The following is a 27364-nucleotide window of genomic DNA, read 5'->3' as shown; positions in this document are numbered from 1 at the left end:
GAAGAAGGCGAGGGGGTGGGGTGATGGTATGCCAGGATGGCCACATTAACTCCAGTGTTACATAAAGGGAAGTCACAAATTGAACGTAGCCTACATGCTTGTCTCACACCCTGCATCTACAGAGTCACCAGTCCCATGCTCGTCACACAGTTCTCCCATAGGTGTGTGTTTGTTTGCTGATTCAGTAACAGACACCAGGGCTACAGAACACTGACCTCATGGTAACATACAGTATTTCTAGATAGCTGCCCTTGTGTTGCCGTATCATACCCTATTTGCATCCACTTTGCATTAACTACTGTCATAGAGAGAGTCATGCAAAACGCAGTGCAATAAATGTTTGGTTTAGAACTAATTCTAACCATAGTGGAACCAGAAACACGCCAGACCTCACATCATCACTTCAGACCTGGACTTTTTCCAGCCACCTGAGTCCTCTTAACCTTTTCTCAGATGGCTAGAGATCCCTAAGGGACCTGATTGGGGTTTCAATGGGTCAGTGAAAATCACAATAACACAATCTTTGCTCACATTTTGGGCCAACAATGAATTCAACTAGCACTTTATAGCATTCATAGAATTTGGATTAAGATGTTGTCCGTAATGGGGCCCCAGGTTTCTGGAGGAATGTCATTAGGTCTGAGAGAGAAGAAGGTGGAGAACCCCTGCTTCAAAGGAATCTTAAGCTGTTGAGCCACTCATGACCTCACTGCACCTCAGCCAGATATTCATCTGAGATTCGCTTGAAGAGTTTTCCCTTATCTGCACTGCATGATAACTCACAATAATCATCAGCGTTCATTCTGTGGACAAATGTTTTCCTCTGTAGTTCACGTGAGATATGTAGCCAGGAGCTACAGTACAATATAGGCTTAGTCCTGCACTCTGTTGCTTTACCTCATCAGGCTCATAATTATGCTCTCACTCATCTATAGGTTAAACGGAGTGAGGAGATACACTGCTTGTGAGGGTTTAGCTAAGTGGCCACGCTCTTTCCCCACTGATCTCCACTACAGCGTATCACAGTTCATTTATCAGTGTGTAAATCAAGGCGCTGGTAACAGGATGGAGTGGGACAGGGTGTTGAAGTCTGGGCCGGGCCGGGGGACTCACTTCTGGCTGGCTCTGTTGCTGCTGCTACTGTCGGGAAGGCTGCCTGGAGGATATGATTAGTATCTGGAAAGGTCAAGAGGCATGTGTCATATTCCCCATATCTCTGCTACTCTCACTGTCTCTCTCTCTGTGTCTGTGGGGTGTCACTCTCATACATCTTTCAAACCAAGATGTTTTGTCGTCAACATTAGCATGCCGCCAACTTTTGATTACTTTTCTTTATATCTGAAAGGTATAAAACCTTTACATTTATTTCCACCAAACTGACCTTGTCCTGATTGCAGTAATATTGTATGTTTAAACATCCCGCCAACCTCTCAGTAGAAATGACCCCTATCATTTTACCGGCTTTGGCATGCATTCAATCCGGAACATTCTATAGTTGTTCTCCAACATCAAACTTGTCCTTGTCATTGTGAAAAAGTATCATCAAAATGGCAGTCTGCATGCAGAAGCCTGGCCCAAATAGCAATATTACCGGCTCTTTTTTGCACAAAAAAAACCCATAAGTTTAATTTAAAACCCATTACAAGGTAATTATTTACAAATGAAGTATCTTGAGCTGCTGACTTACTGTTTGTGAATGTGCAGAAATGAAAGCAGTGCATTGCATTCTGTCCTATCGGAGGAATTTAGAACTTGATTAATGCTGCTTGCTCTGTCAGGTTACCATGACAATGGTCGCAACAACAAGGTCAAAGTTGAATGTCTCTTGCTCACTTGCTGCCTATGTAATAGCTATATAAAAGGTGAATTCCGACAAGAAATAGTTAAAGATGGGGTTGTTTGAATGTGGATCATACTGTATAAACATGGTCTAATCTGTGAATCAATTCAATTCAATCCAATTTGCTTTATTTGCATGACATAACAATGTACATATTGCCAAAGCTTACTTTGGATATTTACAATATTAAAATAATAAGAATCAAAATTGCCAAAAGGACAACAGTAACAACAATAACCTTACATTGAATAATAATAATAAGCATACAGTAGAGGACATGTGCAGGTTGATTTTTCTGTCAGACACTGTCCCTCATCTTATGGCAGGCAACAATGTAGTGCGCTGCCAACCCACAGCTCTCTGCGTCCTCCCCCAACAGGACGGGTAGCCTATCCTCATCAGAGAGGTCTTTGAAACCTTGAATGAGGGTTTCAAATTTGGGGATATGACACTAATTGTTTTATATTTTTGATATTTTGTCAGGAAAGGCAGCTCTGTCTCAGGTTCTGCTGTTGTGCAGTGGTTGCACAGCCTTTCCTCTACAGGGAGCCAGGTTTTCCTGTGTCTACCCTTACAGTATCTACCCTTCTCTTTCTCTCTATCCTCTCTCTCCCCCTCTCCTCTCTCTCTCTCTCTCTCTCTCTCTCTCTCTCTCTCTCTCTCTCCCTCTCAGTCTCTCCCTCACTCTCTCTCTTCCTCTCTCCTATCTCTCTCTCTCTCTCTCTCCTCTCTCCTGCTCTCTCCTCTCTCTCCCCCCTCTCTCTCTCTCCTCTTTCTCTCTCTCTGTCTCCCCCCTCCCTCCCTCCCTCCCTCCCTCCCTCTCTCTCACTCTCTCACTCTCTCATTGCCAAAGTAAGTGAGGTAGGTAATATACAAAAGTGAAATAAACAATACAAATTAACAGTCAACATTACACTCACAGATGTTCCAAAATAATAAAGATATTGCAAATGTCATTATGTATATATACAGTGTTGTAACCATGTACAAATGGTTAAATCTCTCTCCCTCTCTTCCTCTCTCCCTTCCTCCCTCCCTTTCTCACTGTGGTGGGTCCAGTAAGTCCACATGCAGTGGTAGCTTGCAGAGTGCCGACACGGCAGAGCCAGAGCTGACCGACCGGCCAGTCAGTGAGTCCATGTGCTGGTCAGGTCCCTGCAGGGGAATAAAGGGCCTTTGTCTGTGGTCTGGGATGTGTTTGTGTTGGGAAGCAGCACACAGCAGATCCCAGGTCAGGTCCTGTGCAGGCCAGACAAAGGGGCCTTGTTGGAATGTCTGTTTGTGTTGGGCCCCTCAGCTGATCTGAGGTCAGGTGATCCGGAACATGGCTGTGTAATGTCTGATGTTTGAACTTAGCCTGGACATACCTACTGTCACTGTGAATAGTCTAATTATATGCTGTACACAGTGAGGTACATTACAACACGGGGCTGTTATATCACTGTGTGAATTTTAACAGCTGTTTGACATTGTTGACATTCCAGGTGTGGACTAATCAGAATGGTGTAAATGTTTGTGTTGACAGGCTTCTGTAGCTGCTCTGAGTAATAGTCAGTTACTTAGTTGTTCTGGTCTGTGTTGGTGTTGCTGTGAGAAGCGTTAATTGGAAGAGGTTGTGACTGTGTTTACTGGGTGTGGGGGAGATAAATTGGCCTGTGTGGAAGGCGAAGCCCTCCCAGCAGCGCCTAGCCTCCAGGGGAGAGGGCTATAATTAGCTCTGGCTGTTTTGATTTAATTGTTTTAATTGCAGATGCAGGTGGAACAGCCTAGAGGAGAGGAGGGCGTGGTGAGGGGCAGAGCAGAGGCAGTCAATTCTATGTGGAGTCACAGTGCTTTGCCCTGTACCAGCACCTCTACCCCCCAGGCCTGGTATGTCCTGTTTATGGGCATCAGAGTAGGTGTGAACATCTCCCTCCTCCTCATCCTCCTCCTATGTGGCAGTGTGGTCTCTGGTGTCTGCAGGGCTGAGATGGAACCCTGGATCTTCCACACTGGTTAAATATGGCTGTGATTAGAACAGGCTGGTGGGTTGGAGCCCAAAACTCTGCAGGCCTCTAGGGTGACATTCTGCTGTCTCAGCAATACACAGACTATTTCTCCTCCTGCTCCCCCTGCTCCTCCTCCTCCTTGGGTTCCAGGAGAGATGACAATGGCAGATATAATTACAGGATGACAAACAGCCAGGAGGGAAAGGAGGAGAGGAGAGGAGGAGAGGTTGAGGCAGAGGACTGTGAATGAGGGAACAAGTAGCTGCTGTTTAGGGAGGGGCTGGGGAGATAGAAGTATTTAATGATAGCTGTACACATGCAGACCTCTGACTAATTATTCAGTGTTTGTGACTGTTCAAGGCCGAGTGTGAAGCAAACTCCAAATCACTGTCACCCTCTCTAGCACCCAGCACCCTGCTTCCACGTCCCAACTGATGGAGGACACTTCATCATCTCAATTGCAGGATTTGTCTCTCAGGGTGGATTTACATTAGTAAAATATGTGTAGTAAGATCTATCTCTGTTCAACAACAGATTTGCAACACTTATCCCAAAATAAATGTGTAAAGTGATCAAAACAAATTAGTTGTGCAAGACATTTATAGATAAAATGATAAGTAGCATATTGTTCTTAAATGTGTGCATGTTTTTCTCCTCTGACAAAACAAAAGCTGATTCAAAGGGGGGGCGGATCCGCAGTAGGATACACATGAGTATCCTTGATGGAAGGTGGCTGTCGAGAAGGAGAGGACACTACCGCTTGCCTACTAACGAATTGACACACTCCTCGACCACTCAAGCACTTTTTTTCCTGGGTCACGGAGGAGAGAGGACGGAGGACGGTCTTTTGCCCAAACGAGAAACCCCCATGGTCTTTACACTATACCACTCAGAGGGGGGTATGTGGTGTAGATGTCTCCAACTACCTCCGGAGGTAGGCTGGAAGACATCTCTCAAAGATAAATTTAAATCTAGGGAGAGACTAGAGCAGTGATCAGCTAGATTCACTCGTGGGAAGATTTGTATTTTATTTTCTACAAAAGTACATTACCTGGTACTGATATGTGCTGTCAAAGTGGTGTAAGTGGATGACTGGGAGGTGAGAGGAGGGATCAGCAGACACAGTCATGGAGAGGGAGAGTGAGTGATAGAGATGGGGGAAGGAGAAAATACAGTGGGTCCTTAGGAACACCCGAAACACAATTAGTGTTGTGTGTTTGTATGAATATAGCAGAAAGTCAATGTGAGATGGAAGTTGACAGCAGAGAGGGAGTGATGCTGTGTGCCTGTTCCTGTCGTGGGATTAGTGTGGTGCTGTCGTAGGCCTGGCTGTGTCTGTTGTGCATCCCAAATGGCACCGTATTCCCCATATAGCGCACTACTTTTAATCAGACCCCTATGGGCCCTGATCAAAAGTAGTGCACTTAATAGGAAATAGGGTGCCATTGTGTGTGTATCTGTGGGTCGACCTCAGGGTGTGGGGGACAGATTGGTGCTAAAGGCTGGAGCAGCTGATGCTAGGGAGGTAGCGCTCCTCTGATTGCAGAGGTTATAAATAGCCCCCCCCACGCTGGTAGGGAATGAAACAGGGGATAAGTAGCTGTGTCCTGGGGCTGATGACAGCAACAGCACTCGAGCGCGCTGTGAGGACAAAGGGTCTTCTTAGTGAGCAGCACGGAAACCACATGGCACTAAGATTGATAAAGACTAACAGGGAGGGTGTGTGTGTACCCTTGAATGGGTGTCGGTGGGTGTGTTTGTGTGTTCATGCATACTGCATATTTGTGTGGCATGATGATTTGCAAACTCAAAATTTCTGGCTCAAAAATCCATACTCCTCCCCTCGTACCTCTCCCAACAGTGAAATGGGTCGAAGGAACCTGAACAGAATGCAAAGCTCTAATTTACTGCAAGACAAAAAGCAATATGTAAACAGTTTTTCCTGTGGGGAAAACAAGTATAGCGTTTAGTCAGTCAGTACAGTACATGGCTAGAATGCAAAATCACCACCACTTCCTGGAAGAACTCTTATCACTTCCTCAGCCTTAGTTTTCCCTCCCTCCCTCCCTCCCTCCCTCCCTCCCTCCCTCCCTCCCTCCCTCCCTCCCTCCCTCCCTCCCTCCCTCCCTCCCTCCCACACTACTCCAAAACCCCCATAAAAAAAGCCAGACTACTGTTTGCAACTGCACATGGGGACAAAGATCATACTTTGGAGGAATGTCTTCTGGTCTGATGAAACAAAAATATAACTGTTTGGCCATAATTGCCATAGTTATGTTTGGAGGAAAAAGGGGGGGACTTGCAAGCCGAAGAACACCATCCCAACCATGATGCAAGGGGGTGGCAACATCATGTTGTGGTGCTTTGCTGCAGGAGGGACTGGTGCACTTCACAAAATAGATGGCATCATGAGGGAGGAAAATTATGTGGCTATTTTGAAGCAACATCTCAAGACATCAGTCAGGAAGTTCAAGCTTGGTCGCAAATTAGTCTTCCAAATGGACAATGACCCCAAGCATACTTCCAAAGTTGTGGTAAAATGGCTTAAGGACAACAAAGTCAAGGTATTGGAGTGGTCATCACAAAGCCCTGACCTCAATCCCATAGAAAATGTGTGGGCAGAACTGAAAAAGCGTGTGTGAGCAAGGAGGCCTACAAACCTGACAGTTACACCAGCTCTGTCGGGAGGAATGGGCCAAAATTCACCCAACTTATTGTGGGAAGCTTGTGGAAGGCTAACTGAAACATTTGACCCAAGTTGAACAATTTAAAGGCAATGCTACCAAATACTAATAGAGTGTATGTACACTTCTGACCCACTGGGAATTATTCTGGCATTTCACATCCTTAAAAGTGGTGATCCTAACTGACCTAAGACAGGGAATTTTTACTTGGATTAAATGTCAGGAATTGGTTGGTAGGTGATCAAATACTTATGTCATGCAATAAAATGCAAATGTATTTCTTAAAAATCATACAATGTGATTTTCTGGATTTTTGTTTTAGATTCCGTCTCTCACAGTTGAAGTGTACCTATGATAAAAAATTACAGACCTCTACATGCTTTGTAAGTAGGAAAACCTGCAAAATCGGCAGTGTATCAAATACTTGTTCTCCCCACTGTATATATATATATATATATAATTTGTATTAAAATAGTACATTTTCAGGGCGGTTCTCATCCGTAATCATCGGTTGCACTATTATACAATTACCGTGCCAGCCCTAATGACCCCCAAAATTTGCTATTTCGCTGCCATTACTCTGTACATATATTCCCTCTCTTTCTCTCCCACTCCCTCCTTCCTCACACTCTCTCGCTCTCTATCCGTGACTTAATGAGGATTCCTTTATATACTTGGTGAGAAGGGAAGACAGTAATAATGATTTGAGCTCTCTTGCGGTGTTTCTAATGAAAGCCACAAAGGCTCTCAAAATGTCTGCTACAGAAACATCGCTGAACAACAACCTCATGCTTGGTTGGTGCACACTGGAATTAAAGGGTGGCTACACCCAAAAATCTTGATTTCTAAAAATGTTTCCTGACCTCAAAAGTGGTCTCCTGATGTGGTTTAAGCATTGTTGTGGGCTTAAAACATCATATTTAGTTGTTTTTCTATTTAAAAAGTGTGGTTTTAAGAGCAACCCCCCCGCCTCCCCCCCCAAAAAAACAAAAAAAAAACAACAACGGTGAAAACGGAAACAAAACAAAAACATCTGTAACAGGAGTGATGGGTGAGGGGACGCAGGGGTAAAAACAATACCTGTAATCACCCTTGTAGAGCAACATGTTATCACCCTTGTATCAGCTCCTGACATGCTCTCTGCAGACTGCACTGTGTGTTGCAGCTAGCTGATCTTTCAAATCAAATCAGATTTTATTCGTCACTTGCGCCGAATACAACAGGTGTTAGCCCTTAGCCAACAATGCTTTAAGAAGTTAAGAAAATATCGATAAAAATAAGTCTTATGTAAAAAAAATAGATAAGTAAAAAATAGAAAATAAAAGTAACAAATAATTAAACAGCAGCAGTAAAATAACAAGCGAGGCCACTTCTGCTAGTTGAGGTAATTGAGGTAATATGTACATGTAGGTAGAGTTAAAGTTACTATGCGTAGATTATAAACAGAGAGTAGAAGCAGCGTAAAAGAGGGGTCTGGGTAGCCCTTTGATTAGCTGTTCAGGAGTCTTATGGCTTGGGGGTAGAAGCTGTTAAGAAGCCTTTTGGACCTCGACTTGGCGCTCCGGTACCGCTTGCTGTGCGGTCTGATATAGAGGTCCTGGATGGCAGGAAGCTTGGCCCCAGTGATGTACTGGGCTGTACGCACTACACTCTGCAGTGCCTTGCGTTCGGAGGCCGAGCAGTTGCCATACCAGGCAGTGATGCAACCAGTCAGGATGCTCTCCTGTGTGGGCCTGGGCCTGCTCTTTCAGGTGGCATGGTATAAAGCTTCCCAGTCGAAACGGGGAGCGCCAGTTCGGACATATATTAGAATTACATTTTGTTACGTTTTTGTTTGTTTTGTTGTTCAGCAGGGTTTTTTTTCAGCTGTTCGCACACACATTATTTTCTTGAGGCAAGTCGAAGTTTGGTAGCCAAAGTCTACGACTCTTCGTTTGTGATTGGTCAACAGTAGAGGGGTTAGGAACTACGGAGAAGATTCTTCAATTCATTGTTTGTTGTCATTCAACGAGAGATGACTAGTTTTCATGCAAATGTTTTGCTTGCGAAATACTGCACCAAATATCTTAGTTACATGTAAAATTGCGTGACCAAGACCTCGGCAAAAATAGATTTCTTGATTTATCTTACATTAATTCAGACTATTTTGAGGAAGTGTTACTGGCTATGTTGTTGCTACTGTGTCTCAAGAAGGAGGTATTTTAAGGGAGTTTGGAAGCACAGACGTTGGCTTACGCCTAGCCGTGTTCTGTTAGGAGCAAACCAACCTAGTATGAAGACGCCTTAAGGCCTTGCAGTCCTTTCATTGTCTCCTATCAGAAACAGATAAATGAGCCAGTCAACCCTTGTGGGAATCAGAAACCTCTGGGACGTGTCCTTCGCTTTATTGTGACTTACAGATGACTTAAACATGTCTTATTTTTATTAACTGAATCATTTATCAGTCACCTGAGATGGTGCGCTGACTTCAGTTTCAGCATGTTGGTAAACAGAGGCACAGCTGGCAGCAGTGCTGGGTGATATTGACTATATAACTTGATATTGACTGAAAGTTGGCACGGTGGCAGCTGTAGAGGGTTGTTTTAATGGTGATTTAGAGACATGTGGTTGTGTGGGGTCATGGTCCAAGTAGAGTTGTGGTCAGTATGGGTCACCCCAATGGGTCAGTGTGAAGAGATGTATATTCTGCTTTCTGTTGTTTCTGTGGTTAAAACATTGAGCAGCAGTGTTTGTTTAGTAAATTTAATGTCCAGGGTGATGGTGGTCCATTGGAACATGTTGTTCATGTTGTAACAGACTCAGGGTTGGTTGGTGTTAACCTGCCTCTTAGTTCCCCCAGTGGAACGATAGGAGGGAGGGGTGTCTTTGTGCAGCATGGCTCAATACATCCTCTGAAAAGAAAACCATTGCACCTGCCCCTGGCACAGAGGCTTGGCTGGCACACACCTATCTCTGCCGGGGCACTCCTGGTCTACCAGAAACACTGTGCCAGCAGTGTCTGTGATTTTCTGGATTTTTTTTCTAATTTTGTCAGTCATAGTTGAAGTGTACCTATGATGAAAATTACAGGCCTCTCATCTTTTTAAGTGGGAGAACTTGCACAATTGATGGCTGACTAAATACTTTTTTTGCCCCACTGTATATTAAGGAGGAAGGAAAACAGTTTGTCGAACCTACTGAGCTTTCATTTCTCCTGGAGAGGACCTAAGCTCATGCGATCGATACCAGAGTCATTGACCACAGCATTATGTGATGTCAAAGTAATGAGTCACAACTACACACAGTTGACAATAGGCTCCCATCCCACCTGTTCTCTACTCACCCCTTCCACATGTGCTCTGTGCTGGGAAGAGTAGGAACCCTCTCCCCTCTCAGGTCCCCAGGTCCCAGCAGTGCAGGATCAGTGTGTGCCCTGCTGTTTATTACACCCAGAGATAAAGCCTTCATGATGGGGTGATTATTATTGAATGAGAGAGAGACAGAGACGAAAGGGAAAGCACAGGGGAGATAAGAGGCAGTATCCCCTTGCCGTTGACACACACCTGTCTGAGTCACAGCAGCATTACTACTGAGCTGTAGATAAGTCGCTGTCACTAAACACATGCGCGTACGAACACGCACACACACATACTCACCCACACACAGCAGTAGGGGAACAGGGCACGTTTAGGCTTGTCAATGTATTGAGAGAGTAGTGATTCATTGGAAGTCATTGGGAAGAGTCTCAGGAAAGGCCACTGCAGAGCAAGCAGGATCACAAACAGTATCTGTGTGCAGTGGCAGGCTCCACAGCTGGGCCGCTCTCCCTCTCTCTCACGCAGTAAGTCATGGCTTAGGGCACTGACATTTCTCTGCTCTTTCTTTTTATATGCTTGGCCTGCTACAAAGTTCACACTCACTTTCACAAACACAATGCTCAGACTTTACACTTTCTTGATAGGAGATCATGCTCTATCTGACCCATTGAATGGACTGGAGGCTGGATATCAGGGTCAATGGGAGGCTGGATATCAGGGCCAATGGGAGGGTGGGGCTCAGGTGTTAATGGTGCCTGTAGTATTCTGGTGGAGCCAAGGTTTAATAGGCTGAGCCTCTCCCTGCTGTGCTGTTTGTGTCATGAAGAGCAGATCTCAGGCCTGGGGTCACTGTGTGTCTGCCTAATGGGGCACACTCTCTACATCTGGTCCTGGACTGGTTCTGTCTCTGTCTGCTGGGTGGGGGAGAAACTCTCAGATCTGCCCCTTTCTTCCCCGGCCAGTTACAGCAGCAACGGAGCAAAAGAAAGGAAAACAGAATTAAAATGGAGCCAGGCTGAGGAAGGGAGAGGAGCTCAGGGTTGTGTGTGTGGGGGGGGGGGGGGGCATGCATGTGGTTGTACCTGCGTGCTTTTTGTGTGATACAGCATGTGTGCCTCTGCGTGCCTGTCGACAGTGTGTGCCATGGACATGATGTCCCTGTTTAGGTAAATGCCTATTTGACCTATGAATCATGTTCATGTTTGCAGGATTATCCATGAGGATGGCTTCTCTGGTGATGATGTGAAGCAGTACAAGCCTGTGGTCTACAGCAACACAATCCAGTCTCTGGCTGCCATCGTCCGTGCCATGGACACCCTTGGCCTGGAGTACGGAGACAAGGAGAGAAAAGTGAGTCTCTCTACCACCCTGTAGAGTGTAGCACTGTGGGAATGGACTACAACTGCACACACACAGGCACAGACAGACAGACAGACAGACAGACAGACAGACAGACAGACAGACAGACAGACAGACAGACAGACATGGACACACACACACACACACACACACACACACACACACACATTAATAAGCAGAGCATTGCGTGCTCCTGCCACTCTACTGTAGCGATGGCCTCCCAAACACATTTATTGAAAGAAATACACAAACTGTCACACCGACAGACACCCATATATTCAACCACTGAATTTTAAGACAAGAACTGCTAAAGCAGTTATTTTTACTGCTCATAATTGTATTTTATTTATAACTGCCATTTTTAAAGTCATGCTCCCCTTTGTCCTTGACTTTTCCTAAATAAGTCTATATAGCACACTGCCGTTGTTAGAATCGTAATAGAACTGGAGTAATATCCAGTTTTAGGAGGGCATGTTATTCATGCCCCTTCTCCCGACTGTAGGGCCTGCTCCACTCCTTCTCCTGACTGTAGGGCCTGCTCCACTCCTTCTCCTGACTGTAGGGCCTGCTCCACTCCTTCTCCCGACTGTAGGGCCTGCTCCACTCCTTCTCTTGGCTGTAGGGCCTGCTCCACTCCTTCTCCTGACTGTAGGGCCTGCTCCACTCCTTCTCTCGACTGTAGGGCCTGCTCCACTCCGTCTCTCGACTGTAGGGCCTGCTCCACTCCTTCTCCTGACTGTAAGGCCTGCTCCACTCCTTCTCCTGACTGTAAGGCCTGCTCCACTCCTTCTCTTGACTTTAGGGCCTGCTCCACTCCTTCTCTCAACTATAGGGCCTGCTCCACTCCTTCTCTCGACTGTAGAGCCTGCTCCACTCCTTCTCCTGACTGTAAGGCCTGCTCCACTCCTTCTCCTGACTGTAAGGCCTGCTCCACTCCTTATCTTGACTTTAGGGCCTGCTCCACTCTTTATCCCAACTGTAGGGCCTGCTCCACACTTTCTCCTGACTGTAGGGCCTGCTCTACTCTTTCTCCCGACTGTAGAGCCTGCTCCACTCTTTCTCCTGACTGTAGGGCCTGCTCCACTCTTTCTCCCGACTGTAGGGCCTGCTCCACTCCTTCTCTCGACTGTAGGGCCTGCTCCACTCCTTCTCTCGACTGTAGAGCCTGTTCCACTCCTTCTCCTGACTGTAGGGCCTGCTCCACTCTGTCCCTCGACTGTAGGGCCTGCTCCACTCCTTCTCCTGACTTTAGGGCCTGCTCCACTCCTTCTCTCGACTGTAGGGCCTGCTCCACTCTTCCTCTCGACTGTAGGGCCTGCTCCATTCTTTCTCTTGACTGTAGGGCCTGCTCCACTCTTTCTCCCAACTGTAGGGCCTGCTCCATTCTTTCTCCTGACTGTAGGGCCTGCTCTACTCTTTCTCCCGACTGTAGGGCCTGCTCCACTCTTTCTCCTGACTGTAGGGCCTGCTCCACTCTTTTTCCCGACTGTAGGGCCTGCTCCACTCTTTCTCCCGACTGTATGGCCTGCTCCACTCCTTCTCTCGACTGTAGGGCCTGCTCCACTCTTTATCTCGACTGTAGGGCCTGCTTCACTCTTTTTCCCGACTGTATGGCCTGCTCCACTCTTTCTCCCGACTGTATGGCCTGCTCCACTCCTTCCACGCGAGCCTCTGTGCGAGGCAAATTGCGCACAGCTCCCGGGGAGGAGACAGTGTCAGGTGGACAGATGAGCTATGAACAGAACCCAAGACACCTGTGTCACCTGCAAGCCACATGTTTGTGGGAAGTGTGTCAATTGAGTGAAAGTGGCAAAGATTTGTGTCCATTGTTTGGACAAGGGATCGCTGCTAAATTAAATCCAACTGATGCCATTGCATGAAAACGTACACCATGTCAGCACGAGCTGACAATAATGTACTATTTTTGACAGCTGTCATATCGACACTTATATTCATTATAATGGCATTATTGCTTTTCTGCTAATTTTCACACTTGGCGCTTATAATTATGTTTAGGCTACTGATATTTTCATAATTTGACCTCGCTGACCATTCGTCTTTGGGGTTAGGGAATTTTTATTATTTTGTGGTTATAAAATACGTTTTTACCGTGTTCCAACACATATCTCACTGGGCACAGACATCAATTCAATGTCTATTCCACGTTGGTTCAACGTAATTTGTGTTTTTTTGTTTTTACATAAAGCCTACAGTAACATAAACTAATGACATTTTTTGTATTATTCTAATGTTACCTAAGGCCTTCATAAACATAACCAAATTATCATTTTTGCAGTAGCATATACGACATTCATTAGAATGTTGCAGTCAAAATGACTGCTCATTAGCTTGAAGGCGGGACCCTCGAGCCTCAGCGGTTCTAGAGTTCTAGTGTTCACAAACATACCCATTCATCCTTATCCATCTATGAAAATCCATAACCCCAGTGTTGTAACAGGTAATTGGCCACAAGGCTCTGAAAGGATGTGGAACAGAGCACATTAGTCTCAGCTTGTTGACTGGCTTCTATAAATCACCCACTGAGAGGAGGGGAGCAGCAGGACATGTAGATCCTGTACCAAGGAGGGAATCAGACAGGTTTGGAATACTGTATTCAGACCATGATGAATGAACGCTCCAGTGGAGAAGGTGAATGCGTTTAGTAGACATGACATTCATAGTGTTGTTGATACATACATGTACCCTGTATATAACAGCATTGTTAAATGATGGTGGTGCCAACAATAATGATGATGAATGATGAAGATGATGGGAATAGTTTGGCATTGGTTATTGGTTCAGTCCACAATGTCAAACTGCTGACAGGCTGGATTGGAGTGTGAGTCATGCCTCTTTCAGGGGTCATGGGTCATCAGCTGTGTCAGTACATGGCCTCAGAATGACCTTTAGAGGACAGACAGGGTGAAGGAAGGTGTACAGTAGGATATGTGAGCTGCTGTCCTAATGCCTCCTCTCATGTGTTGTGTTGGTATCCGTTCCCCTGCTGTGTTCTGTTCCCTTTCTAAAACAGGAGGCACACCACTGACTTTGACCTTTCCAGGAAGGTCTTTATATTTGAATCAAACCAATGCTATCAATACCCTGGGACAAGTCGTCTGAAATACCCAGCTGCTATTGATTGTTATATTATCTCTTTCTTCTGCTAGAACCAGAGCGCTTCTTTAGACAATAACTGTTTCTGTCCCAATAAACTGGAGTGCTTGAGAGTTGACAGCCGCAGGGGTTGTGTACGAACTCTATGGTTGTGTCATTCTCAGATAAATAATTTAGAGTGCTTCAGTGTGTGTGCGTCTGTGCATGCGACCCAAAAGTAACCTCTCAAAAGTAATTTGTGAAATAGGTCAGAGGTCACTGTCCCAAAGCAGTGAATCTCTTTGCCTAATGGAAAGAGAAAACGAAGGACCGCCACAGAAAGAGAGAATGCAGAGAGAATGAGAGGAGAGAATAAGTGTGAGCGAGAAATAGAATGGAGAAAAGAGAGAATGCAGGGAGGTGAGTTCCTAACTGGGGTGTGTCCTGTTGAGGACCCCTGTTTACCTGTATGTTAGTGTGAATTAGGGATGGGCGGTATCCAGATTTTCTTATCATCATACCGTCCTTCTCGCATCCCGAGATTTACGGTATTACTGGCTTAGTACACAAGGGTGCAAAAAAAAAAGAAAAAAACATTGGCCGTCTATTAACAGAATGGTAACAAAATTCACAAATTTCCATGGAGGCTGCTAGAAAAATATGTTAATGAGCGCAAACGAAAATAAACAAATTGCAAAGACAGGCAATCCAGCTCATAAAGGTATACATATATAGATAGGAGCTACCAAATGTCATTTTTAGTGCGTTTGGACATTTTCTAGCAAATGTGAACGAGAGACATTGAACAAAGTTTTGACTAATGCTTGTCTGAAGTAAGAACAGTGCTGGCTCTGGAGCAGCATGTGTACATGCTGTGTCTGTGTGGAGTCTGGAGTCGCTAGGGCAACGGGCCTTCCTGCTCTGCTCTGAAAAGATGGGGGAGGAGCAGACAGGCCGAGAACAGAAAGGAGAAAGAATGCAAGGAAATCAAGATAGATGGCAGCTGTACAAATAACTAACTCATCCAAAGGGCTTTGACTTCTCAAACACAGCAGAAAGCTATCACAATATGATACCCCTTAACCTTATTAATCTCGCCACTTAGTTAGATACCTAGCAAGTTAAACTTAGGGGTCGCGTTAATGCACAATTCTTCATTTTTCACACAGGAAAGAAACAAGAAATATATTGCTGCGTTTTCTAAACGCGCATCTAAAATTCTTCTTATTGTAATTTCTGCTCGGCATCAGACACATTTTGTGCTTCAGTTGAACTTCTCCACTCAGATGAGAATTCACCAATGGCATTCTATCAGCAGACAACCCTCTAACTGATGTGTAGCTACTCCGGTTTTCTCAGTGTAGCCAGCCTACTTTTCTCCAGTAAAATGCAAGATTAACTTTAAGAAAAACATTAGGAAATGTAGTTGGCTACATTATTTTCTAGAAATATATAGAAATATAGAAATATGATGGCCATGCATCGTTTCGCAACAAAGACCTTGCTTTTTCATTGTAAGCTTATTTACTTGTGTGGCTGCCAGCCAAAAGTGTTGCGCTTCTGTTGTTGTCTGATGAAAATGAAGCTATTTTCTGCCGAATGTGTTGCACTAATGTATTTTCTGTGAAGAATAACTATAGTTGCACGTCCCTGATCACTCTATTGAAGCAAAAAAACACTGTTGACTTTCAATGTAAAGCACGACCCCTGTCAATACACAGCTGGACCCACCTGCTCCCACTTTAACTTGTTGTGCTATTTACAAACAAACACGCGACTGTTCAGGGGAACTTCCATGAGCTTCACAATGTAAAATAATGTGACAGGTGAAATTGTAACGCTCGTCTGATGAAGAATAATCGGACCAAAGCGCAGCGTGGTAAGTGTTCATGCTTTTTATTTAAACTGAACACTAATAACAAAATAACAAAGAGAATGAACGAAACCGAAACAGTCCTGTAAGGTGCAGAAAACACTAAACAGAAAATAACTACTCACAAAGCATAGGTGGGGAAAAGCTACCTAAGTATGGTTCCCAATCAGAGACAACGATAGTCAGCTGTCCCTGATTGAGAACCATACCCGGCCAAAACAAAGAAATACAAAACATAGAAAAAGGAACATAGAATGCCCACCCAAATCACACCCTGACCAAACCAAAATAGAGACATAAAAAGCTCTCTAAGGTCAGGGCGTGACAGAAATGAAGATGGCAATCTGTTTTATCTCCTAACGTATCGCACAAGTTGTCTGCAGTTATTTACTAAAAAGCTACAAATATATATATATATATATATATATATATATATATTTTTTTTTACCCCTTTTTCTCCCCAATTTCGTGGTATCCAATTGCTGTAGTACCTAATATCTTGTCTCATCGCTACAACTCCCGTACGGGCTCGGGAGAGACGAAGGTTGAAAGTCATGCGTCCTCCGATACACAACCCAACCAAGCCGCACTGCTTCTTAACACAGCGCACATCCAACCCGGAAGTCAGCCGCACCAATGCGCCGGAGGAAACACCGTGCACCTGGCCACCTTGGTTAGCGCACACTGCGCCCAGCCCGCCACAGGAGTCGCTGGTGCGCGATGAGACAAGGACACCCCTACCGACCAAGCCCTCCCTAACCCGGGCGACGCTAGGCCAATTGTGCCCCACGGACCTCCCGGTCGCGGCCGGTTACGACAGAGCTTGGGCGCGAACCCAGGGACTCTGATGGCACAGCTGGCGCTGCAGTACAGCGCCCTTAACCACTGCGCCTCCCGGGAGGCCATATATATATTTTTTTAAACTTCAAATAAGTAGTTTAAACGGTATTAACAATATTGAAAAACCATCCTGTGGCTATTTCCAAATACCTCGGTATACCGCCCAAGCCTAGTGTGAATGTTTCTCCAGCGTGTGGATATAGCCTGTATGTGCAGACGGGTGTGGCAGCATGGAACAGAGTGCCCCTTCTTTCGCTATCTCTTTCCCTCCCTCTTTCTCTGTTTCTATCTCCTTTTCTCACTGTTTCTCTCTCTCATTCTCTCTGTGTCTCTCTCTTCCTATCTCTCTGTGTCTCTCTCTCCCTATCTCTCTGTGTCTCTCTCTCCCTATCTCTATGTGTCTCTCTCTCCCTATCTCTCTGTGTCTCTCTCCCTATCTCTCTGCTCCTTACTGGGCTGGCCAGCTGGCTCACACCTCTTTAATCTGAAGTGTGAAGCTTTTATTGGAGCTGCTCTCTCAACAGCCAAGCAGCCACTCTCGCTCCTTCTGTCTCTCTCAATTCAATTTCAATTCAATTTCAATTCAAGGGCTTTGTTGGCATAGGAAACGTATGTTTACATTGCCAAAGCAAGTGAAATAGATAATAAACAAAAGTGAAATAATTACCATATTATGTATATATACAGTGTTGTAATGATGTGCAAATTTCCTTTTCTTGTGGCAACAGGTCACAGAGCTTGCTGCTGTGATGGCACACTGTGGTATTTCACCCAATAGATATGGGAGTTTATCAAAATTGGATTTGTTTTCAAATTCTTTGTGGGTCTGTGTAATCTGAGGGAAATATGTGTCTCTAATATGGTCAAACATTTGTCAGGAAGTGCAGCTCAGTTTCCACCTCATTTTGTGGGCAGTGTGCAGATAACCTGTCTTCTCTTAAAAGCCAGGTCTGCCTTCTTTCTCAATAGCAAGGCTATGCTCACTGAGTCTATACATAGTCAAAGATTTCCTTAATTTTGGGTCAGTCACAGTGGTAAGGTATTCTGCATTCTAGTTTGCATTCTAGTTCGCTCTGTTTTTTGGTATATTCTTTTCAATGTGTCAAGTAATTATCTTTTTTTTTTCTCACGATTTGGTTGGTCTAATTGTGTTGCTGTCCTGGGGCTCTGTGGGGTGTGTTTGTGTTTGTGAACAGAGCCTCAGGACCAGCTTGCTTAGGGGACTCTTCTCTAGGTTTATTTCTCTGTAGGTGATGGCTTTGTTATGGAAGGTTTTGGGAATTGTTTCCTTTTAGGTTGTTGTAGAATTTAATGGCTTTTTTCTGGATTTGGATAATTATCGAAATCTTATTATGCTCTGCATGCATTTTTTGGTGTTTTACGTTGTACACAGAGGATAATTTATGCAGAATTCTGCATGCAGAGTCTCAATTTGGTGTTTGTCACATTTTGTGAATTCTTGGTAGGTGACCAGACCCCAGACCTCACAATCATAAAGGCCAATGGGTTGTATAACCGATTCAAGTATTTTTTTGCCAGATTCTAATTGGTATGTTGAATTTATGTTCCTTTTGATGGCATAGAAGGCCCTTCTTGCCTTGTCTCTCAGATGGTTCACAGCTTTGTGGAAGTTACCTGTGGTGCTGATGTTTAGGCCGAGGTATGTATAGTTTTTTTGTGTGCTCTAGGGCAACGGTGTGTCTAGATGGAATGGGGACTGGACCTTTTTTGGAACACCATTATTTTGTCTTACTGACATTTACTGTCAGGACCCAGGTCTGACAGAATCTGTGCAGAAGATCTAGGTGCTGCTGTAGGCCCTCCTTGGTTGGCCTCTCTCTCTCACTCTCTCTCTCTGCCTTTCCTTCTCTCCTCTTTTTTTCCCCTCCTGCGATCCTCATCCTTTGCCTCTCTCTCTCTCCCGTCCTCTCACTAATCATCTCTGATTGTCTCCCTCCCTCATTAGTATATCTCAACCTATCCTTTCGCTGAGTCCAAGCCTGTTGCCATGACTACCCTGTGTTTTGCCTTCCTCTCAACACATTCTGCAAGTCCGTGTCCAAAGGCAATGTCACTCACATGAAGGGAGAAACCACTCAAAAAAATCGGGCCTGAAACTGTGGAGGCAGGCCATGCAGTCACTTCGTGCTGCTTGAACAAGCGTATCTCATCCATCTATTTTGGCATTTATGCCACACCCACTCCTCTATGTATGCAGCCATGCCACACCCACTCCTCTATGTATGCAGCCATGCCACATCCACTCCTCTATGTATGCACTCATGCTACATCCACTCCTCTATGTATGCATTCATGCCACATCCACTCCTCTATGTATGCATTCATGCCACACCCACTCCTCTATGTATGCAGCTATGACACACCCACTCCTCTATGTATGCATTCATGCCACACCCACTCCTCTATGTATGCATTCATGCCACATCCACTCCTCTATGTATGCATTAATGCCACACCCACTCCTCTATGTATGCAGCTATGACACACCCACTCCTCTATGTATGCATTCATGCCACACCCACTCCTCAATGTATGCAGCTATGACACACCCACTCCTCTATGTATGCATTCATGCCACACCCACTCCTCTATGTATGCAGCTATGACACACCCACTCCTCTATGTATGCAGCTATGACACATCCACTCCTCTATGTATGCATTCATGCCACACCCACTCCTCTATGTATGCAGCCATGCCACACCCACGCCTCTATGTATGCATTCATGCCACACCCACTCCTCTATGTATGCAGCTATGACACACCCACTCCTCTATGTATACACCCATGTCACACCCACTCCTCTATGTATGCACCCATGTCATACCCACTCCTCTATGTATGCAGCCATGACACACCCACTCCTCTATGTATGCAGCCATGACACACCCACTCCTCTATGTATGCACCCATGTCATACCCACTCCTCTATGTATGCAGCCATGACACACCCACTCCTCTATGTATGCACCCATGTCATACCCACTCCTCTATGTATGCAGCCATGACACACCCACTCCTCTATGTATGCAGCCATGACACACCCACTCCTCTATGTATGCAGCTATGACACACCCACTCCTCTATGTATGCACCCATGTCACACCCACTCCTCTATGTATGCAGCCATGACACACCCACTCCTCTATGTATGCAGCCATGCCACACCCACTCCTCTATGTATGCAGCCATGCCACACCCACTCCTCTATGTATGCAGCCATTCCACACCCACGCCTCTATGTATGCATTCATGCCACACCCACTCCTCTATGTATGCAGCTATGACACACCCACTCCTCTATGTATGCACCCATGTCACACCCACTCCTCTATGTATGCACCCATGTCACACCCACTCCTCTATGTATGCAGCCATGACACACCCACTCCTCTATGTATGCAGCCATACATACTTGGATGTGTTTCGATCAGCATGATGTCATGATGTTCTGACTCTTGAGCCCACTGGGCACAGACGTCAGCTCAATGTCTAATTTTGATTTACATTAATTAACATGAATTCAATGTGAAATCCACCAAAACTGTCACTGTGTCATTGGATTTAGGTTCAAAGTTGATGACTTTTTGCATATCCAATCAGTTTTCCACATAGATTCAACGTCATCACATGACATTTTTTGGTTGAAATGACGTGGAAACAACGTTGATTCAACCAGTTTTTGCCCAGTGGGCTGCCAGTTTGTCCTCTCCCTGCTCATTAGAGATTGTGGATAGCTCAAGTCCAATAGCTGGCAGAGCTCTCTCCATTGTTCTACCTTCCGGAGCGCTTCACTCTTTATGATCCATTTCCCTGTGCTCACCACACATAATAAAACCCCAATGAGCCAGCCTCCATCCATTTCCTCCTTAGCTCGCTGCCTCTGTCCAGCCAACTGAATATGTCTCACATTCATCTCATCTCTGTTCTGGCTCTGCTCACTCAAGCAGCCATACTGGAGCATTCAAGACTGCAAATCTGCCCTGGAAGGTTAAGTTAAGGAGAGGCAAACCCCTATACTTTCACTCTGTATTCCTGGAGCGTGGTCTGCCTGCCTTGGTGGTAGTGGCCTGGTGCCGTGCCATGATAACCTAGTCAGAAAGCCAGTCTCTGGCACTGGTCACGACTGCTGGCCATCCGATGGCATCCATATGGGCATTCATTTCACTGGAAACAGGGTTAACTTGACCAACACCCCCATCTGGGAAGCTCCAGACTGTGTGCTCCACATGCAAATATATGCAGAAGGGATCTGAAATAGACCTGGCAGCACTGACATTATAATAGGAACGGTTCTTGAATTGTGAGTTTGACTCAGAGAGAGTCACCATCTAAATAATTCCCCCAGTAGAGTCACTGGCTCTGACTGAAACATACAATTGCTCATGGCACCATTTATTATCTTGTTTATACACTTTACCCTGTGGACAGGTGAACAGAGGGAGGAGAGGCGGCCTCTCCAGTGAGGAGAGGGGGTGGCAGACGTCCCCAGTGGCTCATCCAGCCAGGGAGTCTGGGTGTCTGCTGTTGTTTTGGAGACGAGTGGTGTTGTGGTCTAGGGTGGGGGTCTGGAAGGGGGAGTGGTGTGATGGTTAAATGGTATAGTAAGATAAACTATAGTTTATTAGTCCATGTGAGATGGAAATGTGTCTTCTGCTTTTATCCCCCCTGCTGATATACACAGACATACACACAAACACACATTGAAGAGATAGATTTATTTGACCATTTAAAGCACAATTCAACCACAGAAGTGGATAATGCATTTAAAGTCATCGAGGATGACACAGTAGACCTAGCCTAATAGTTATACTGGGTAACAGATCTAATAATCATTCATACCGTTTTGAACATGTATAGCACTTCCTCTGCTACCTCTGGACACGGCATGCAGTCCTTGGTGTAATACTTCCAAACAGATGAAACAAAAAGCCACATTATTTGAATCCAAAAGCTATCAAGCCAAAACTAGACTTTTCCCATCACGATCATGCAACTCTGTGTCAAGCATATAGTGATCAAACCCTAGAGCAGCCAAACCCCCCCATATGTACAACATTTACAGAGGTCTCTGCCTAGGTTACCTTACAGCGCTATGGGGTTGGAGAATCTGGAGCAGAATCCACCCTGCTCCCCACTGCCCCTGGATCCTGCTCCCCACTGCCCCTGGATCCTGCTCCCCACTGCCCCTGGATCCTGCTCCCCACTGCCCCTGGATCCTGCTCCCCACTGCCCCTGGATTCTGCTCCCCACTGCCCCTGGATCCTGCCCCTGGATCCTGCTTGCCCTCTTGGCTGCTGACTTTTAGCTCCTGGCCCTTCCTTGCCATTGCCAGGGCAGATTGGGTGCCATGCCTGGGGAGGCTGTCTATTCCCACATGTCACAGGGACACCCTGGTGCTGATAATGATCCCACTCCTCATTAGAGGAAACAACCACAGACAGAGAGACAAAGGGTGAGGTAAAAACACACACACAACTCAACCCAACCCAGTCTTCATTTTGAGAGCAACTGCCTGCTCAGCCTGAAAGATGGCCCCCATATCTTTTGTATTTTGCAAACATTTGTTTTATGTGTTATTATTTGTTATGAGAGCTTCGCTTTTCCGTTATCACCAAGGCTTTGTTTGTGCATATACTGCAAAACCTGTCAAAATATAATTCCCTGGTATAGCCAGACTTTTGTCCCTCCCCTGGGAACACAGCCAATTTGTGTTTATTGGTTCATATATCACTGTTCTGTTGACATCCTGCCTCCTACTGAAAACCCATGCTTCGTGCCAATTGCATTGTAGGAGTTGAATTATTAGTCAAGTTTTCACCTGGAAAATGTCCTCCTGGTGTGAGTGCGTGCCTGCGTGTGTGTGACAGACAGTGGAGGCTATTGATGAGTGTGTGTGGTGCTTTGAAGGCCCCCTGTGGGAGTGAAAATAGTAGGGATGTAGCGATTCACCATTACGCATCGGTCCCAGGTTCAAATGTTCACGATATGTTTAAGGAGCCCAAACCGATCCAAATTAACCTCTCTGGGATCGTCCCACCTCGCCAACAGCCAGTGAAATTGCAGGGCGCCAAATTCAAAACAACAGAAATCTCATAATTAAAATTCCTCAACCATACAAGTATTTTACACCATTTTAAAGATACACTTCTCGTTAATCCAACCACAGTGTCCGATTTCAAAAAGGCTTTTCGGTGAAAGCACAACATATCATAATGTTAGGTCAGCAACTAGTCACAGAAATCATTGAGCCATTTTCCAACCAAAGAGAGGTGTCACAAAAAGTAGAAATATAGATAAAATTAATCACTAACCTTTGACGATCTTCATCAGATGACACTCCCAGGACTCAATGTTACACAATACATGTATGTTTTGTTCGATCAAGTTCATATTTATATCCAAAAACCTCAGTTTACATTGGCGCCATGTGCAGAAATGCCTCCAGAACATCCGGAGAAATTGCAGAGAGCCACAGTTTTAGACAGTTTTAGAGACTTCAGAGTGTTTTCTATCCAACACTAGTAATAATATGCATATATTAGCATCTGAGACAGAGTAGCGGGCAGTTTACTCTGGGCACCTTATTCATCCAAGCTACTCAATACTGCCCCCCTGTCACCAAGAAATTAAGAACGCATTGGTTAGATGTGTTACGAATTGTTGGTTCACTAATGTTTCTTACTCATATTGTTTTATTCCGGAAATATCTCTTATCTGTTGTGACTGAAATGATGGGTCCTCTCCTTCAGTTCAGTAGCCCATCAAACATTTAGGCATGTAACTGCGTATGACTGCCAGATAGCAAGTGTTCGCTCAGTGCAGGAGACAGCTGCTCACGCCAACAAGAGGTAGGCCTGTCCCTGTTCTAAGCTATTCCTGCATCTGCACGGCACCTTCAGCATTCAGATGCTTGCCAAATGGCTTTCGCAATGTCAAATCATCGGCGTTATTAGTTGAGTGACAACCAACATCATTTGCTATGTCATTAGCTAGGTTTCCATCCAATTTGCGATAGATTTTCATGTGAATATTCAAAAATGTGTATAAAACAATACGCGCATTTTCCCACCAGATATGTAATTCCATCAATCTGCGGTTAAATTCCAATGTACCAAATGAAAAATACAAGTTAAATTGGTTTCCATCGTATTTTCAATGCAATTGATGGTTTTGTCACAAAAAGTGTTGCATTATATAGTAAACGACCCCACTCTGGTCTTGGCTCGTGCACTCCAGCCAACAGCTCACAGATACAGTGCGGGTAGGCTACCTACATTATGAGATTGTTATGGATTAGAGCAATATTATTTTTATTTGTCAAAAGGTAGCCAAGCATTGACCATGTCAACAGAATAAGACCCTTGATATTTAAAGAAGCATCAAGCTCATCAAGTGCACTTTCACCACCCTTTAAAGTTCATCATATATTATTCCATCTGTAGCCTAATAAACTGCATGGTTTCCCGAGTTGTAGTGGGAGGACCACACAACATACTCCAAGTTTACTTCAATATGATGGTTATTGTATCAATATTTGTGCATAAAGTCATTGCTGTTTCTTGCATAATTAATTTTACCGACACAAAAAGATCGCACCATGTCAAACGGCCAAATTGTCGGCATTTGTGAAATTGTACCGGCATATCCCTTTTCCATCAGCCTGGTCATGACATCAGCCCGGTCCTCACAAATATATGCATACACACATCAAATAGGCTACATCACATGTATAAAGACCCATATTAAGGGTTACCTCAGTAGTTGGATGAGCGAAAATGTCCATTCTGTAAGTCACAATCTTTGAGTTTAGCCATAAGTGCTTCCTGATGAATGATAAAATGAAAAGTAACAAATTCGGGAATATCCTCTCCCTTTCTTATCAGGCCTATTAGTCGCTTCTCCTTCCCTCGTATGTTTGGGGCGCCGTCAGTGCAGACAGATACCAGATTTGACCAGTCAATATTATTATCAGCAAAAAATTTAACAAGGGCTTTCAGAATAGCCTCTTCTCGTGTTTGTCCTTGAAGGGGCAGTAAACATAAAAGTTCCTCTCTGAACAGCTAGTTTTGAGGGAAGAGGACACAAACACATAATTGGGCAATGTCACTTACATCACTGCTTTCGTCATGCGCAATACTAAAGCAGGCGCCACGGATATGCTTATCGACGTGCTCGCCAATGTCTTCTATGCGTTTTGTTATGGTCGAGTCTGAGAGTTGCAGTCCCTTAATTTGATTTAAAGTAGCTTCCTTGTTTGTGAAATCAGCATACAATATTTCGGCTGAGGCCAAAAAATATTATTTGACCATCTCTGCGTCAGTGAAGGCCTTGTTTCTCGCGAGTATCCAAGCAATCTCATGTTTCCTCTGTTGTTTTCTCTGCAACAGTGACCTGTCCATCATTGGTTGTTGTCCTTTGAACTGTCCTTTGAGTTGAGCTATTTAGTTGTTTCTGAGGTTGCTTTGAGCTGGATATGTTTTGTCAAAGTGGGCATGGTGTGACTGGAAATTGCTCTAAATGTTCTCGTTCTAAACAAACAAGACAGTGATCAAGTCCCATCATGCATTACAACAAAATACTTCTGTCCATTTCTCTTGGAACTTTTCTGTGTTCTTCCTGAATCGACCGTATCCTTCTCTCAGCCACTGGAGCCATGTTAGCTACGTTAGATAGCTACATTTCCCCACCGCCATCTTCCTGATTTTTCCTGGTTCTCCGGTGGTTGTATGTTCATAGCTGTCACGTTGTTCTCCAGCTCATTGCCAATAGATTTATGTTTATTTTTTACAATAAATTGATTCCTGTCGACCAGACTGCAAAATTTGCTAGTAGCAAACTGATATGTGTCGGTCGCTTATCGTTTTCTCTGCATTGTTGAGAAGGGCCCGTACAAAAGCATTTCACTGTTATTCTACACCTGTTGTTTACGAAGCATGAGACAACAAAATAATTGTATTTAAATTGAGATTTGACAGTAAGAGGGCCACTCAGTTTAGAGAAGTAATCTAAGACAGACCCAGCTCAGAGAGGCCCAGCTCCTGAACTCCAATTAGCAGCAGATATTCATTTAAAATAGAAAGTCAATGTGTTCATGCAAAATTAATGTCTGAATCGAATCGCATCAATTTGTTCCCCTATTCAGACCGAATTGCACCGAATCATTTCAAACTAAAAAACGTATCGTTCCTGTAGTGTATCGGAGCCCGTGTATCTAGATACTTATCGAATTATTCATGAAATGAGAGATGCACATCCCTAGAAAGCAGTATGGATTCTCTAACCAAGTAATGAAGGTAATTTTTTAAGAAAAAGCCCTCCACATTTTGAGGGAGCTCATGTTTGTTTTAAAATTAAGTGTGTGGTGCTACCTGCTGTAGTCCAGCAGAGGTGGGAACCATTCATCTGTCCTTTCCCTCCCATCCTTCTTCCCTCCCCTCTTCTCCCTTTCGCTCCTCTGCCTTCCTATTTCCTCCTCTCCTCCCCTCTACTCTTCCGCAGCTATCTGCCAGAGAAGGTTCCAGATGTCCACAGTAGCACACAGTCCCTACATTCATCCAATAGTATTTTAAACAATCAGTCAATTATCAATCCATCACCTCTGGTGTTTAGAGCAGATTCCTGCCTCCCACTGCTTCTAGATGTTTTATTTCGAATCAAATCGTCACATACAGTTTACAGCAGGTATTAAAGGTGCAGTGGAATGCTTGTGCCATCTCCCTCAACAATGTTGTAAAATAATCAATAATAGCTATGAAAAGAGGGTTGAGAGGGAAATCCACAGATCCTCTAATTATCAGAATAGTTTCATCCAATGTATGGAGCTCAGCTAGCTAAGCCGGTGCTGCACAGACCCTCGTAATATTCCTCCAGGGGATGACTGGTGTTGAGTTCAATTCCTACCAATGTATGGAGCTCAGCTAGCTAAGCCGGTGCTGCACAGACCCTCGTAATATTCCTCCAGGGGATGACTGGTGTTGAGTTTCTGTATGGTCATCTGTTCCCTGGTGCTCCGACTATATCGAGTCGCTGTCAGTCGATACAAAAATCTTCAATTCCTACCATGTACCTATTTGTCCTGTGTAAAGCCGGGCTGGTCTTTATTTGCTGAAATCATTGCTTGAAAAAAAAAGTTACATTTTGCATACACATTTGACATACTTTTATAAAAAGCAATTACAACAAATGTTTTAATTACCAAACATAAGCTCTTTAACCCCACCCCTCAGCCACCCCACCTATCACCATAGACCACCCTCGTTTGGTTACCATGTGCAATATATTTTTCAATTGTGCTATAATGTTTTACATAAATGTTGAACCTTTCTAATCGTATAGTATACACAGATTGTGAGCTAAAGAGGAAAAC

General features: G+C 44.7%; 1 protein-coding gene across 3 annotated transcripts in view; it reads left to right on the top strand.

The window, feature by feature from the left end:
• Positions 1 to 27364, top strand: part of LOC139396208 (guanine nucleotide-binding protein G(o) subunit alpha-like) — a 158515-nt gene that overhangs the window by 42208 nt on the left and 88943 nt on the right. For all 3 annotated transcript variants that reach the window (XM_071143374.1, XM_071143396.1, XM_071143438.1), the window contains exon 3: positions 11017 to 11158. In XM_071143374.1, coding sequence (XP_070999475.1) covers positions 11017 to 11158 — 142 coding nt within the window. The remainder of the gene's footprint in view (positions 1 to 11016; positions 11159 to 27364) is intronic.

This window comes from Oncorhynchus clarkii, chromosome 1, assembly GCF_045791955.1.
Source record: "Oncorhynchus clarkii lewisi isolate Uvic-CL-2024 chromosome 1, UVic_Ocla_1.0, whole genome shotgun sequence".
Lineage (NCBI taxonomy): Eukaryota > Metazoa > Chordata > Actinopteri > Salmoniformes > Salmonidae > Oncorhynchus > Oncorhynchus clarkii.
This window is presented reverse-complemented; position numbering and strand designations above follow the sequence as displayed.